The sequence below is a fragment of the Protopterus annectens genome, chromosome 8.part0, assembly GCF_019279795.1.
Source record: "Protopterus annectens isolate FY-2018-M chromosome 8.part0, PAN1.0, whole genome shotgun sequence".
NCBI classification, from domain to species: domain Eukaryota; kingdom Metazoa; phylum Chordata; order Ceratodontiformes; family Protopteridae; genus Protopterus; species Protopterus annectens.
Genome location: NC_056741.1, coordinates 234,868,072 through 234,884,505, shown reverse-complemented (window position 1 = coordinate 234,884,505; position 16,434 = coordinate 234,868,072). Strand labels below are relative to the sequence as shown.

The window sequence follows — 16,434 nt, the reverse complement described above, 5'->3', positions numbered from 1 at the left end:
GAAGTAAACAGATCTACTTGAGGTGTTCACCAAATCAGGATAAAATTCTGAAGACCTCCGTACTGACTGTTCACTCGAGAGGATCTGCCCAAGATCTGCTTAGCTTGTCTGCCACAATGTTTTGCTCTGACAATATATAAGAAGCTTGAAGAGTTAAGGAAAGGGTTCAGGCACCTAGGCAGCAAGACATTTCCCTGTGGTACATTTGACTGGGGACACACGGCTGAAGTGACATTCAGCTGCCGAGAAATATGGCTGTTTGCAAATTCCCTGTGGGCAAAGAGAAGCATACACTGCCATGCCCACAGCTTTAATAACCAAATGCACAGGGGGAAAACAATGTCCATGGTCCCCAGGGGAACATGAGAGAGCAGGCAATATGGCAGGCATCAGCAGCAGGCTGGCCAGAGGGCATGTCAATGGCAGTAAAAATGCAGTGCACAATGGGCAGTGCCTTTATAATTGGAGTGCGTGGACCACTACCCCCTTCACATTGTCTAGGGAACATTACCTAAAATGCATACTGGAGCATAAATGTGACTACAGTATCCTGCAGGATTTCCTCCATACTGTAGCCCACTTCCACATGCTGTAGTTATACAAGTATGTACTGTACACTGAGTACAACACTCATTACTTCTTCTGCCACCATGCATTTGGCTATTAAAGCTGTGAGCATGGCAGTGTGTGCTTCTCTTTGCCCACAGGGAATTTGCAAACAGCCATATTTCTCTGCAGCTGAATGTCACTTCAGCCATGTGTCCCCAGTCAAATATATCACAGGGAAATGTCTCGCTGCCTAGGCACCTGAACCCGTTAAGGAAAGCTGTGCAGCTATTTCCCAAGCTATCATTGCTAACCAGCAGAGGGTGTATGACCTGGTGCCCTCTTGTTTGTTTATGTACCATATCACAGTGGTGTTGTGTTGTCTGTCATGATCTGTAAAGAATAACGCAGAGACCTTATAGTATGAATCACTGCCATCTTTTTTTTTTTAAACACCTTTATTGAATTATGACTTGTGACATAGCCACATTTACATTTATATAAAAGTAATCAAACTGTATTAACAAGTTCACATTTACAAACGTTATACTTCACATATACTGCTATATATCATAAACTCTAAGCAACATTACATAAATTATTCAGTTCCTGCCCACTGCCAACTTAGTTTTAATCTATCTGAACTTCCCTACAATTCTTGCAATTTTACCCTCACTGCAACTGCTCCCCAAACAAACTCTGAGGAATCAGTCAGGATAGATTGTGTTGGGGGTGGATGGAGAAAAAGGGAGACATGGATTGTGAGCCATCTGATTCCTCCACCAATGCAGTTCTGATCTGATAAAGTCCAAGACTGGAGTTTGAAATTTCAGTTGGTGAGGGTGTTGGGCGTGCATGCTTTTACAGGTACCACTGAATCTTTCTCATATGTAACCTGGCAAAGGGAATCATGAAAATCATAGAAGTCATAAGGTCTAGAATCCTGAGAAATTCTCTGACCATTGCTAGAGACTGATAAGAAAAGTTTGATGGACCTGGAGGAAATAAGATTAATTTTGAAAGCTTATTATCAACATCTATACAATCATAATAGTGAAGTAGAAAACAGAAAGAAAGAGATGAAAAACTATTTAGGAGTTCTACGTTTTTCAAAGATATCAGAGAAAATCAAAGAAACATTTAAGAAACAAGCAACTATAAAAGAAATAGTAGAGGCAATTAGGTGTTAAAAGTCAGAAGAAAGCCCCAGGGACAAAAAGTATTTCTACAGAGTTTTGGAGTAAATTTAGAGATAAGGTGGTAGAAATTTGGAGAAAATTACTGAATAACATCCTGAAAGGTGAGGGGGTCCCCTCACTCACAGAAAACAAAAGAAGTAATAGTATTTATATACAAGGAGTGCACGGACCCTGCAGAATCAGGATCCCATAGGCCAATATCTATACAAAACCAGGACTATGACATCTTCATGACAATACTAGTCATGAGGCTGCTTACACTGCTAGCTCTTATAATAGGCTTGGATCATTGTGGATTTACAAAAGGGATACAGACATTGGACAATATTCAAAAGACACTGTTAATACAAGAAGTTGTGTCAAACAAAAAACAAGCTTATGGTGATAAGCGTGGATGCACAAAAAGCCTTTGACAGAGTAATTTGGAGCTTTGTTAGAGAAGTCATGATGAAATCTGGTTTCCTGCCAGAGTGGGTTAAAGTTATTTGAAGGCTGTAACACGTATATAAAATGTGCAGGAGCGGATATTAGATAAGATAAAGTAACAAAAGGCATAAGGTAAGGATGCCATCTCTCCCTGCTTGTATTTGCCTTATTCTTAAGAACATTTTGCACAAACTTAGGGAACAAAGTAGAAAGGGTTTTCGCCAAACTCAGAGAGCCTATGACAAGAAAAATAACTATGGATCCTACAGGGGTATTAGAGATATTTTGGAAAATTTATGAAAATGTATATAAAGCAGAGTAATGTGAAAAACAACACAAAACAAAATGGAAATATTTATGAAAGATTTAATTAGACTAAGATTTGAGTAAGCTAAGACTCAACAATTAATACTCAAGACAGAAGGAAACGAGATAAAAATAATGATATAAAATCAATCTGCAGGGAAGTCTCCAGGAACAGATAGTATTCCTGTTTGGATGTTAGGAGTGAAGAAAGCGATAAAGATCTGGAATATTTTGTTTAATGGTATTTTTAAGGGAGGGACAGTACCAGCAACTTGGAAGAATATTGTGGTGGCTGTATTACCCAAAGAGGGCCCAGCCTCATATAGACCCACTTCAATTTTAAACCATGATTATAAAGTATTTGTCTATACAAGTTAAAAGAATAACAAAGGTGTTTCCAGAATCGATATATATGGATCAATGCAATTTTGAGGAGAAGAGACAAACATTTGTAAACAATCCAGAGTGGAGTAGATTGCAATAAACAGCTTTTGTTGTTGGTGGGTCTTTACATAGAAAACGCACTTTACAGACTATGCTGGGATTTTATGAGAAAAGCAATGGAAGCATTTGCATTCCCTGATAAAAAATAATGTTAGTTAGGAGGCTATACAAAGGATAGGAGGCAAGAATTAATGTCGGAGGATTCCTCTCCATTAAGTTGTGTTTGATCACAGGAACCAGGCAGGCATGCCCTCTTTCCACTTCATTACAGTATTTGCTTTATATTTAAAGCCACTGGCAAAGAAAATAAGGGACTCAGAAACTGAAGGATACAACTGGTATGCTAATCCAGAAAAGTTAACTTCATTTACAGATGATATTCTTTTCTACTTGATAAATCCAGAAAAGGACATCTCTGTGTTGTGCAACATTTTGAGACAGTTTCAAGTCTTTTCAGGATCTAAAATTAAAGAAGATAAAGCAAGGACTATAGCTGTAAACTATGTACCCTCACATAACTTGGTTCAGCAATAATCATATTTATGGGGAACATGATAAGATGAAGTATTTGGGAATATGGATTAAAAAGGCTACTGTTATGGGAGCTAAGAATATGTCAGAGGAGACTAAACAAAAGATTAAAAAACTCAAACTGGAAGGTCTTGTTTATGGACATGAATAGTAAGACAAAAAGCGTGAAAATGTTTTTAGTCTGTTTAATTTTATATAAAGGTCAGGCATATTTTTATGAATCAGAGGAGAAGTTGTGAATAATAATTAATAAGGAGTTGAAGGAATTTATCTGTGAGGGAAAGAGAGCAACAGTTAAGTGGGATAAGTTAATCCTCCCAACAGAACGTGGTGGTTTAGGATAACCTGATTTAAAGGGATGTTTTTAGAGGTACACAGTTAAGACTTACATAGTGAATACAAGCAGAATATATATATATATAAAAAGAAGGAAACTTTGAACAAAGAATAAGGCAGTTAGACATAAGAAGGCTACAGGTGGGGTACTTTCTATGAAAAACTTGTGCTTTTTGCAGAAGACAACATCTCTTACATCATTAATCTGGAATGGGCTTTAAAACATTTCTTTGATAAAACGGACAATTTTGGAAGATTAATGGGCTATAACATAAATTAGACAAAGGGCAAAACACATAACTTTTAACTTTGTTCCTATCCAAAATGCAGTCCAGCTGCATCCTTTCCTTTGGGGTCATCAAAGGCTGAAATACTTAGGGTATGGATTAGGGAGGACATTCAACAATAACCTGTTGAAATATGGAATGAGATCTGGGGAAAATTCTCAGGATTATAAAAAAGTGGAAATTGATTAATATGGAGGAGGTTCACAAAATACAAGCAATAAATATGTTAGCGGTCCCTGATCCTCTGTGTGACCCAGGCATACTACTTTCAACCTAGGAAACTTTATGGAAAAAGCTACTGATGCAGATAAATGATTTTTCTCTGGGGAGAAAAGAAAAAAAGAGTTCCATGGGGAAAGCTAGCATTACATTCGGAGAAAGGGGATCTGGTTATGCCACATACCAAACTGTATTTTAAGACCATGCAATCTATACTGATATATCTACTACAGGAAGGGTACAGCCCCACATGGAAAAGGATGGCCTTGGCTGAAATCGACAGTTGCCTTGATCAGCAATCCTTGTGGATATGGAGCAGTATGAAACAAGCCCCATTTGAATGCATGAATATAGCCAGTATAAGTAGAGCATTTAATATCAATATTGAAAATAAAAAAACATTAGGCCCTGGCATACCTGTATAACACCAATAGGGTATAACCCAATGCAAACCAAGAGGGGGACAGAAGAAAAAGCCTTAGATCTCTGGAGGAAAAAGAACCAGCAACCCAGATTATGGGATCAAATATTTAAAAAAAAAAATGATGATATATAAAAAAAGAGTTATGTACTTACCATAACTTAGCATCTGTGTTATCCTATGTCACTATTTATCACTTCTGGGTCATAGGATCCAACATCAGATCTGAGCTGGCAACTTATCAGACAGATCCTAGGCTCGAGCTCCTCCCACTCCCAAAGTACCTTGCTGCCCTCTAACCCCTCAGATTGAATTTGCCCTAGAGCCAGAAAACAGCCAGAGTAGACCTGAACCATATGACAGGACATCTCCACTTCCTCTAAGTCTCACAGGATGGGGGAGGAGGGAGGAATAGTGATGAATAGTGAATAGGATTACGCAGATGTTAAATTATGGTAAGTACATAACTCTTTATCTGATGTTATCCATGTCACAATTCCTCACGTCTGGGTCAGAGTACGAGCTACCATAAAATCCGGGTGGCTTCATGGAAGGACATGCAGAAGAACTGTGGAGCGAAAGGAAGCAGTTTTCCTGGAAACTATGTTGATCTTGTAATGAGTAACAAATGTGTGAGGAGTAGACCAGGAGGCTGCCGCACAAATCTCATCTAAAGAATGCCGGGCCAAATAGGCAGCTGACGTAGCCAAAGATCTAGTGGAATGAGCTCTGGCAGGTTGTAGTAAGGACAAACCCTTAGAAGAATAAATAGTAGAAATACATCTGGAAAGCCAGTGAGATATAGTAATCTTAGATACCACCTGACCCTGTCTGTTAATAGAAAAGGCCACAAACAGCTGGTCAGATTTGAAAAAGCCCTTTGTCCTGTCTAAAAAGAATCATAGTTGTTTATGTATGTCAAGTGTGTGCAGCAGTTTACTATCAAAATCACGGAATTTAAAACCGCAAACGTGGGTATCCTCGACACATTTCATCGCCTCATGCATATTAATGAGGTCAGATGATCGACACATACAAGCAACAGTCAGTTGTCGATCTTAATATCAATGACTGCTATATAAAGACATGCTGCATTTCTCTGCCCTGCTGACAATCTTCTGAACCCCCGTTCATTTGCTCAACGACATATCGACTCTCGCTCCTATCATAAATAAAGCACCACACTGTAGAACAAACCAGACCTCACACCACAAGTTCCAGACCAGATGAATTCACTCAGTTTAGTACACAGACTGCTTTATTAAAATAAAAAATAACTTCTGCAGTAAAAGTTAACAGCAAAACTTCAAACTCTTATACCAATAAGAACAAGTAACACTTCTATGGCGCCTCAGCTTTCAGAAAAGCCTTTTCAGAGTACATCTTTCTGCTAGCAAGCATACACTTAAATACATGCATTTAATCAATTAAATAATCATCCAATTAAGAATTCACTGTGGATTATTTTATATTGGGGAAAGCAAGAGAAGCTTTGCTGCAAGATTAAAAGAGTGTATAAGGGACATCAAGAAGCAAAGATTTCATATTCCTGTAGCTATGCACTTTAAGGAACACCATAATGGAGACCCACAGGGGTTACAGGCAACTGTTTTGGAACAAGGAATACTAGGTTTAGTACTGATGAAAAAATTAAGGAACACTTAAGAAGGAAGGAAGCAATACTTATTTTAAAATATGATACAATGTTTCCAAGAGGTTTGAATAGGGAATTCTCTTGGAAGCATTTGATATAAGAAAGTTAAAAAAAGAATATTAAAGGTTAACCCTTTTAGTTGTTTTTTAGTGAATTCTTCCATGATAGAAACTTCATATCACAAGTTGCAACAGGCTCGAAGGAACTCTATGTAAGAGACTGCAGCACAAAGGAAAGGTCCCAAGGAGGAGAAGGATCTCTGACAGGAGGCCTAAGCATGAAAACACCTTTCAAAAAGGCCTTACAAAGGCGAGAAGAAAAGTTAGTTCCATGCAAGCATGGAAATTAGAAATGGCTACCAATTGCAGTTTAATAGTGGAGAAACTAGCTCCATCCCAAAAGAGAGAAAACAAGAATAATAAGATGTCTGGAATGGGAGCCGAAAAGGGATCCGGATTCCACTGCTTGCCCCAGATAGAGAATTTTTTGCACTTACTACCACAGACCTTTCTGGTGGAAGCCTTCTGAGAGACAAGAATAATATCTCTGACAGGCAAGGCAAGCCTGGGCTCATTTAGAGTTATGGGAAGTGGACAAACCACGTGGTCAGAAGAAGAGTCTGAAGGCTTGGGACCAGAAGGTGAGAGGGGTGAGAAATCAGATCCAGATGGGGATCTAGTACCAAGGGGGGTACTTCAGATGAGACCTTAGAAGGGGGAACCACACCTGCCGAGGCCAGAAGGGGGTGATGAGGATCAAGGTAGCCTTGAGGCATTGAGCGTTCTGAAGCACTCTGGGAATAAGAGGTATAAGAGGGTAAGCGTATAGGAGACCCAGAGGCCAATCGTGAATGAGCATCCTTGGGGGACTCCCCAGCTGGGGGGATCAGGGAGAAGTATTGGCTGCATTTGTGATTGTGAGGTGAAGCAAACAGATTGCAGCTCGGAAGACCCCCACTGAATGAAGATCTCTCTCTCTCTCACCACTGAGGGATTCAGGAACCACTCCTGAGGACTCAAGATTGCCCTGCTGAGCCTGTCTGCTAGCATGCTGGACTCCCCGGGAATACGCGTTGCAAGGCGAAAGCGCCCTGAGGACATCGCCCATTCCCACACTGTCATGGCCTCGCAACAAAACAGATAAGAATGTGTGCCCCCTTGTTTGCTGATGTACCACACAACTGCCATGTTGTCCGTGTGTACTGCAATGGTACCCAGATGAAGGTAGTCCTGAAAGGCTTTCAACGCGAGAGGAACTGCTCTCATCTCCAGTACATTTATGTCCAGTTTGGTTTCTGCAGAGCACCATGTACCTTGGACCGTCTTTCCCTGGCAATGTCTCCCCACCCAAACAGGGAAGTATCCATGGTCACTGTGGCACTGGGGGGAGGAAGAGAAAAGGGTCTGCCCGCGAGGAGATCGGGAGGCTAAATTCACCAAAGGAGATGACGCCTGCACACCGGAGTGAGGCGGATGGAAGCTGTCATTGGATGAGACAGAGAAGACCACTGGACTGCTACAGTCCACTGTAGAATCCTCATGTAAAACCTGGCAAATGGCACCAGATAGACTGCTGCTGGCATGAACCCTAAGGCCCTGACAATGAAGCGAACCTGAGGATGAGACCAACCTAGGTGGCACTGAACATGAGATCTGATTAGTTGTACATGCCCGAGAGGTAACTGCAAACTCTGACACAGTGTCCATCTGGATGCCGATAAACTCCAACTTCTGGGATGGAATCAGATTCAACTTGGGTAGATTCATGTTAATTCCTAGCTGGTCAAACAGGCAAGAGCGTATGAGTGTGACCAGTCGATGCTTGGTGGGAGCTGTGAGGAGTCAATCGTCGAGTTAAGGAAACACCTGGAATCCCTGCAGTCTTAGGTGAGCTGCCACCACTGTCATGCACTTGCTGAACACACAAGGGGCTGTGGTGAGACCAAAGGGCAGGGTCCTAAATTGTTAATGATCAGCCCCTAATCGAAAAGGAGATGTTTCCTGTAGTGCCTGTCTATTTGTATGTAATAGTATGCATCCTGGAGATCCACAGAGCACATCTAGTCCTTTCTGCAGAAGAGGCAAGATGGACTGAACAGTGACCATCCGGAACTTGGACTTCTTGACTGAGAGATTTAACTCACTTAGGTCCAGAAATGGAAGTAGGTCCCCCATCTTCTTTAGCACCAAAAAGAACTGAGAGTAAGTTCCAGATTCTTGTTGTCCTGGGGGCACCTTTTGGAAGGCTCTCTTCTGAAGAAGCATGAGCACTTATTGCTATGCTAACTCCCTCTGATGGGGTGGCGTATCAGGGAGACATTGACTGATGGATCAAAGAGAGTTGAACCATCATAGGGGGCAATGGTGAAGGACGCTTTAAAGGACTCCGCAAACCCGCATAGGCACAGCCAGGTGAAACTCTGAATAGTGATGCCTGTGCAGGCCACTCGAGAGTACCTTCCACAGCATTTTAATCAGCCTCATTGAAGAATTAGTTAGGGATGCGAGAGTGGATTGCTTAGGAGACAGGAAAGTGGTGAGTTCCTTGCTCAAATCCCTCTGGAAGCAGATGAAGTGTGCCAAGTAATTAAGCCCCCACAGACCAAAAGTAGCTGAGGCAAAACCCCACCTTCCATGTCTATCGATCACCTGAGATTCTTGGTTGGGGGGATGAACAGACGTGCTCTGTTCCACCAACTCCTTTGTAGTGGCGGCAACTACCACTATAGCATCGACTACCATCCCTTTGGACCAGAACTGTCTGTGGGAGGGTTTATAAATTTTTCTGCTTGTTTTGGCACTGGCTCCACAGTATCTGGTTCCTTCCATGCCCTGCTAATGATAAAATCTACCAGTTCATCCGTGGGGGGGGGGGATACCCAGGTGGTAGATGGTCCCATTCTGAATGCCTTCAGGAATATGGACTCCTCGGAGGATGGGAATGGAAAGATTATCCACCCTTCAACTTGAGTATCTCCAGGATGTCCTCGAAGGAGACATCTTTGGGTGGAGATCTGGGGGACCTTCATCGAGGTCCGTATCCTTGGTGAGAGACTCCATAGGGGAGTGTAGGTGACTCCTCTTGCATGACCTCTTTAAGGTACCCCCTCTGAGGGGAGCTCAGGGGAGGACTCTGAAGAGTGGGGACCCCCAAGTGGGTAACTCACCTGAAGGCTGGTTCAAGAGGGCTGACCAGGAGCAGGATAAGGAAGATCTGCTCTCAGGGGCTGAAAGGACCCTGGATAACAGGGAACGCAGCTCTAGCAGAGGAGAGGGTCCTATCTACTATCCAGAAGGCCAAAGGGCTAGATGATGTACCCTCCCCATTCCCAGTGGGCAAGACCACCTGAGAAGAAGGAGCAGAGCATGCCACCACCTCAAGACCCCCCAATAATACAGTCCCTGAACTGTCAAGAGCCAAAGCACCAAGCTGCAGAGACTGGTCCAAAAAGACTGGACCGGAAACCCTCCCCCAAGAACTCCGAAGTGACTAGTCGGGCCTGGGACCCCATCTGCTCTGAGGGAGGAAGAGCAGAACCAGTCAGGGACTCAGACGCAGTAGAGACAAAGTGAGCTCTAGGTAGCCCCGTCACCTCCTCACTGCTCCCCAGGGCCTGGAAGTCCAAAGTCACCTGGTTTGGACGAGGAGATGAAAGTGTAGGAGCAGGGGAAGGACCCCTAGCTGGATGGGTAGGGGATGTAGGAAGCCAAAATTCAATTTTGGGTTAGCGAGGAGCTCTGCCTAATATAGATTGGAATCTTGTTCCAGAGCATGGGAAGTCTCTGGGACAGGAATCTATCCCTCCAGCACTTCCTATTTATTGTTGTGGTGAGAGGTTTAGATCGCTGGAGCGTGTGGCTTGAGGGGATATGGTTTTCTTTAGGTGGAGCATGTCCATCAATTCTGGGTAGGACATGGCCTTTTACGTCAGGCAGATATCACCTCTGAGTAGGAGGTATGCAACCGAGTACAGCTGGAGTTTCTTCAGTCGAGCTGCATAGGGCATCTGCTTGAGGCCAGTTATCCTCTTGGTGAGGTACTTCTGTGGTCTTTCCAGTTGTTGCAGGTGTCTTGTAAGGTACATCCCAAATGGGGCATTGTACTCTATGATGGGTGTGATGAGTGATGCATAGAGGGGCCCAATGACCTCTTTCGATCTAGATGCAAACCCTTTTGTGATTAGGTGGGCCACATAGAAGGATTTTCTAACCACTTTGGCAATGTGATTATCAAAGGAGAGGTTACTATCTACTTGGGTCCCCAGATCCCTTATTGCGTCTTCCGTATTTAGGGGGCTACCACCTATGTGGTAGTTTGTGGGTACTTTGTTTTTTCCAAAGGGGATGACTATGCACTTTTTGGCATTTAGCTTGAGGCCATTGTTTTAACACCAGGTATCTGTCGCAGTGAGACCCTTTTGGAGGATGTTTGTGTCAGCCGGAGAGTCAGTTATAGCCCCTAGTTTGCAGTCGTCTGTGAACTTGGTCAGCCATAGTCCTCCTGTGCTTGCCTGTACCTCTGAGAAGTATATGCCGAACAGGAGGGGTCCTAGGACTGAGCCCTGGGGAATGCCACTTGTAACCAGTTTAGAGTCAGACCTAGCTCTCGCAACTCTTACCATGTGGGTTCTGTCCGTGAGCCAGTTGGCAATCCATCTTGTAACGTAGGGGTTTATGTTAAGGCTGGTGAGCTTGTCTATAATACCTGAGTGGGGAATGGTGTCAAAGGCCTTTGCGAGGTCTAGGTAGGCTGTGTGGACCACCTTTCCCTCATCTATAGCCTTGGTAACTGTCTCAAAAAAGTCCACCAGGTTTAGGAGGCATAATCTGCCCTTAACAAAGCCGAACTGAGTAGGGTCCAGTGTTTGGAGGTTTCCTATGTCTCAGATAATGAGATCAATGATGATAGGCTCCATAGCTTTGCAGACCACGCTAGTCAGGCTTATAGGGCAATAGTTCCCAGGGTCCGCTGTGGCTCCACCTTTGTGGAGTGGAATAACCGTTAAATGTTCTGAGATAATTAGAAATTCAACGAGCATTAGAAGATGCACACTTTGTGTGCTTACTCTAATGGAAATATATGCGATAAAGACACAAGAACACTGTGCAAAGTTTGCAAACTTCTACTTCAGGCTCACCCTAGCTCAGCATTACATATGACAGAAGATGACACACTGGATTTCCACCATAAATAAACTAAAAGATAAATCGGTTACTTGACCTTTGTATCTCATGCTCCAGCTGTTTAACAGTAGCCAGCAGTTCCTTCTTCGTTTGTCGTAATGTCCCATTTTCTTCCCTTTCATTCTGCAGTGCTTGCTGGGTATGGGTCAAGTCTTTCTCCAAAAGGTCGCACGATTCCTTCAGGCGGCGGGCCTGGTTCTGCACCTCCAACAATTCCCTCTGATGTTGCTCCTTGGAATCTTGCAGTCTGTAGACATGAGCCTTCAAGTCTTCAACCTTATTAGAGAAGTGACAGACACAGAAACACACTTATAACTACAACAGCTTATGTCTTATTCCCAGCAACTTCACTGTTTTAGAAGAAACTCCCATTTTTACTTAATTACTTTGCACCCCTAAAGAGGCATCCCCAACTTTTGCTGGGATGTTAATCAAGCAGCCTCTTTCACAGACAACATATCCAGCATACTCAGACAAGACAAATGCATTCTAGAACAGTAGCATCTGGTCAAGTGAATATTCCAAACATGACTAAAAGGAAGTGTACATATGCAAAGTACTCACCAAAACAGCACGACTTTAAAGGGGACAGCTTTGTATTAGTATTTATTTATTTATTTTACATTTGTTGACCGGGATAGTCCGACTGGATACATGTCCATTTTCAGTGGAGGCCCAGGGAGAAAAGCTCCAAGATAATAATACACATTGAACATTTAGTAAATGCTAGTTTCAAGCAGATTACAGTCATAAGCAATACCAGCATTTAGCACATATAGTACTTATTATAAAACATTTTACAAAACATAACATTATTTTCAAAGTTAAACATACATAACATTACATTCAGGTTTAAGACACACTGAGCAGCAGTTATACAACTGACCCTTCCTGAAATGGAGTGGTAGAAAACAGTTAGAAGTAGTTGAAGGTAAGGCACCTAAGAAATAGAGAGGTCACTAGTCGGGGTTAGTGCAAGGACGTAACTAATGAGTTTTGAAGTATTTCTTGAGTCTGTTTTTGAATTGAGTTAGTGAGGGTTCTAGGGTCAAGTCAGCTGGGAGTATTACAACAAATATGCTGCTATTCTTAGGTTCATAGTTTAGTACTAAGCTAACTGCCCTTGCGAGCCATTTTAAGCCTAGCCAATTATCCCTTGTGAGACTCAAACCCTGCACCTTGTGTTTGTAAGGCAAACACCTTAGCCATTAAGCCACCCTCCCAACCCCAATAAACAGCTCTTGCAAGGCTCAAACCAAGGACCCTGCACACCCTAGACAAAGTAATGTACCACTAAGCCATGACAGACACGATATTCTCTAGCAACAGCTTCTTATTTGACTTCACAGATAAAACTTTCATAGACAGAGTACAGCTATATCACTAAACTAAACAGCCTGCTACCTACTGGCTAGGCTACAGGTCCTACTTATCTAAATGACACACAAGTTTATCATATCAGCCTTTCTGGGAAAAGGGCCTCTGCAGCATGCGCCTGTTAAGGATTTCCTCTTCTGGTATCCTAAACTCAACAAAGTTTTTTTTTTTTTTTTTTCTACATCCAGAATGTGGGAAGGGGTACACTTCACTGTGATACATACCAGGATTGGAAAGCATGCTGAGACATTGCACTCCCTAGTTACTCTGTCACAAAATGAATAGCCACAACTTAAAATTCAAACTAGAATAATAAGGTATGTGGTGTGCTTCATCGTACAGGAAAATCCATTCTCTAGTGCTGCAGAGACAGATGCACATATACACTATAATCCCTCCTTATTAACCTAACACTATTCCATTAGCTTTAAAGACTACACCAGCCTAAACAAGTATGCAGAAGACTTCCTAGATTTCATAAATGGTAGCTAGTTCTGTAGACCAACTAGTTCATGTCACACCTAGGGGATAAAAATAACCCCAATATTTTTGCACCTGTAGTTGCCCCACCAATGATCAAATCTGGGCATTGCTTAGTAAAATTCAGAGAAAAAGCTGAATTACCATCAAATTTTCTGCCTTAATAGTCTAATCCAAGGTCATGTTATTATACCTAGCTGATAACCTGATGAAAGTTATAAACCCTACTCCCCTCGACAACCTTGTCTCACACACTACTACATTTGCAGAGTTTTTAACACCTAAAAGCATGCACAAAAGCATCAGTCTGTCTCATATACAAATACAATATTAAGCTCAGAAATAAATCCTTACACTGGAAGCCTAGTATAAGCAAACTATACCATAAGGGGAAGACACTTACTGCCCATAACAATAACTTCTAAAACTGAACTGAAAAAGACAAACTAAGAACTAATAAGCAAAATTCGATATTTCAAAGAGAAGTGTGAACTGAAACTTGTTACCTATGTTAAAGGCAACTAGGCCTTTTTCATATCTAGCAATGCGATGAGATAATAAACAACAAAACATACTCATCCTTAGAGGACATACCCAACATATTAGCAGATAAATTTTGCTCAAATTTTACACCCTTATCTTCCCATAACTTTACCCCGCTTATTAGCATTCCCACCCTTCCACCCATCACTTCAGAGAAAGTCCTGAGGGCTCTCACTAAAGCCAAAAAAAAAACCTAGCTCAACAGGTCCAGACAATGTACCAGACTGCCTTCTTGTTGGTACCAAGCAGCTTTATAAACAGACTACTGAACCTATTCCACGTTAGTCTCTACATTGGATTCATGCTGGAGATGTGGAGGACTGCTGTAATCATCCCACTACATAAGAAAGGATCTACCAATGACCCAGGAAACAAAAGACATAAAAGTACAACCAGCCTTACTTGCAAAGTAATGGAAGGCATCATTAAGGAACTTATTAATAAGGAGATCAGCAGTCTACAATCCCTTGATCCAAAACCATTTGGATTCATTAAGGGTAAATCTTACTTTCTAAACTTGGTGGACTAATCTGAACAAATCACTAATGCAGTGGATGCAGGCAAATCAGTTAACGCTGCTTACCCCATCCTGGCCAGGGCCTCTGATGCAACCCCCACATTCTGGTATTACTGACAACCTAATCAAACTATGTGTAAACCCCTATGTTACTGACTGGAGAGGAGACTAACTTACTGACAGAACCCAGGCTATTGCATACTCTCATTGAAAAGCGTAGTCACTAGTTGTGTCCCTCATTGATCAGTCCTTGTGCCACTTTTCTTTAGCATTTACTTCTCTGATGTCAAGGCCAGTGTCAAGAGCCTGTTGATGACCAAGTTTATGGATGACTGCAAAGTCGTAGTTGTCACAAATATTCCAGCTGACTTCCACATTCTGCAGGAGGGTCTAAAATGTCTATTGCCAAGAAATGTAGTACTGCATTCTTTGTTTTTATTTATTTAGTTTTCCTTTGACAGGCTTAGTCACTCTAGCTTAGCTGCCTCTTTTCAGGGGAGCCAAGAGGTGATACTGATACTACTAGGATAAGTTTGGCCAGGACATCAGGGAACTTCCTCTACTGTTTTCAACAGGTGCCATGGGATCTTTTACATTGATCTGAGTTACCGCCAACTCCAACAGATGGGACTTTGGTTTAACATCTCATCTGAAGGATGACATACTCAAGAGTGCAGCACCCCTCTTTATGCTGCACTGCAGTGTCAGCAGTCCAACTACATGGTGTGGGAACAGAACCCAAAGCTTTCTGCACCAAAATAAGTATACTACCTGCTACCCAAATGACAAATACTTTGGCAAACATACACCTACCACAAACATGACACCCATTTGAAAAATGACACAGTTATGAGGGACCCAGAAAATTCTATTAACAATGGACTGTCCTTTGATCATCATGTTTAAACTGCTTTTAGGAAATCCATTTTATGTAGCCAAAATGATTACCACTGATATATGTTTTAGCTGAAGGTAAGTTATCACCCCTCCTTTACTCCTCCTTCATCAGATCCACATTAGAATATAATGTCCTTTTCAGTTTGTGCTTCTCTAAACATATGACTCAGCCTGAAAGACCACATTGTTTCCTCACTAAGGAAATCAAGGGCATTTCTTTCTTGTGCTACAAGGACAGCTTTAAAGCACTTTCTCTCTTCTCTTTCCAAGAGACTCTTGCGGAAGAGCTCTGCCTCACACACAAAGCCTTGAAGGATCCAGTCCTACTTGGCCACCTACCCATCTACAAAACAAAAAGACCTGCCTTACTTGTTCAAAAAACTTCCACCACAGTAAACAAGACCAGCTGGCAAAATAGATAACCTTCTCAAAGAATCCCTCTGTAAAGGAACATACTTCCCTTAAATGTAAAACAAAGTAGCTCCTTGACCCTCTTTAAGCACAACTAGGATGAATGTATGGGGAACTGTAAATTCACCACAGATCAGGAGCTTCACATACTCACTGAAAGGGGATAAAATCAGGTAATAGTTATTCACTTGCTGAAACAATGGGATCCTGCAGTTAGGCTACAAATGATCTATCTGACCAACAGCCTACTATGAACCTATGAAGATTAGCTTTTATTTACTGCTACTGTGTCCTAGTCATTATGTTGCTGCTATATCACAGCAACAATGTACAGAAAAAGATATACATACATTTTCTGGGGGGATGTTTTTCTCCCTGCAACTGACCACTGGTTACCATCAGTGCCTTTCTTCATCCACAATGTCTACTGGGTACTCCTGTAAGTCCTTGTACTTATTCTGATTCCTGCTCAGGGCTGGTGAGGAGATTATTATTACAACTGGTTCTCTTACTGCTCTATGCATGCCTGTAATTTCTTCTGGACAAATAAGCAATGGGGATGTGCAACATATCTTCCCACTTACTCAGCAATTCAGCAAATGCCCCAGCCTCCATCAGTGATCTAAGGCAAGAAATGTGCAGGGACATCACCCCCAC

The 16,434-nt window shown here is 42.1% G+C and overlaps 1 protein-coding gene across 1 annotated transcript in view; it reads right to left on the bottom strand.

Moving 5' to 3' along the window:
* LOC122808202 (rootletin-like) overlaps window positions 1-16,434 on the bottom strand; it is a 295,087-nt gene that overhangs the window by 153,475 nt on the left and 125,178 nt on the right. The window contains exon 4 of the mRNA XM_044079171.1: window positions 11,590-11,828. Within this exon, the coding sequence (XP_043935106.1) occupies window positions 11,590-11,828 (239 nt within the window). The remainder of the gene's footprint in view (window positions 1-11,589; window positions 11,829-16,434) is intronic.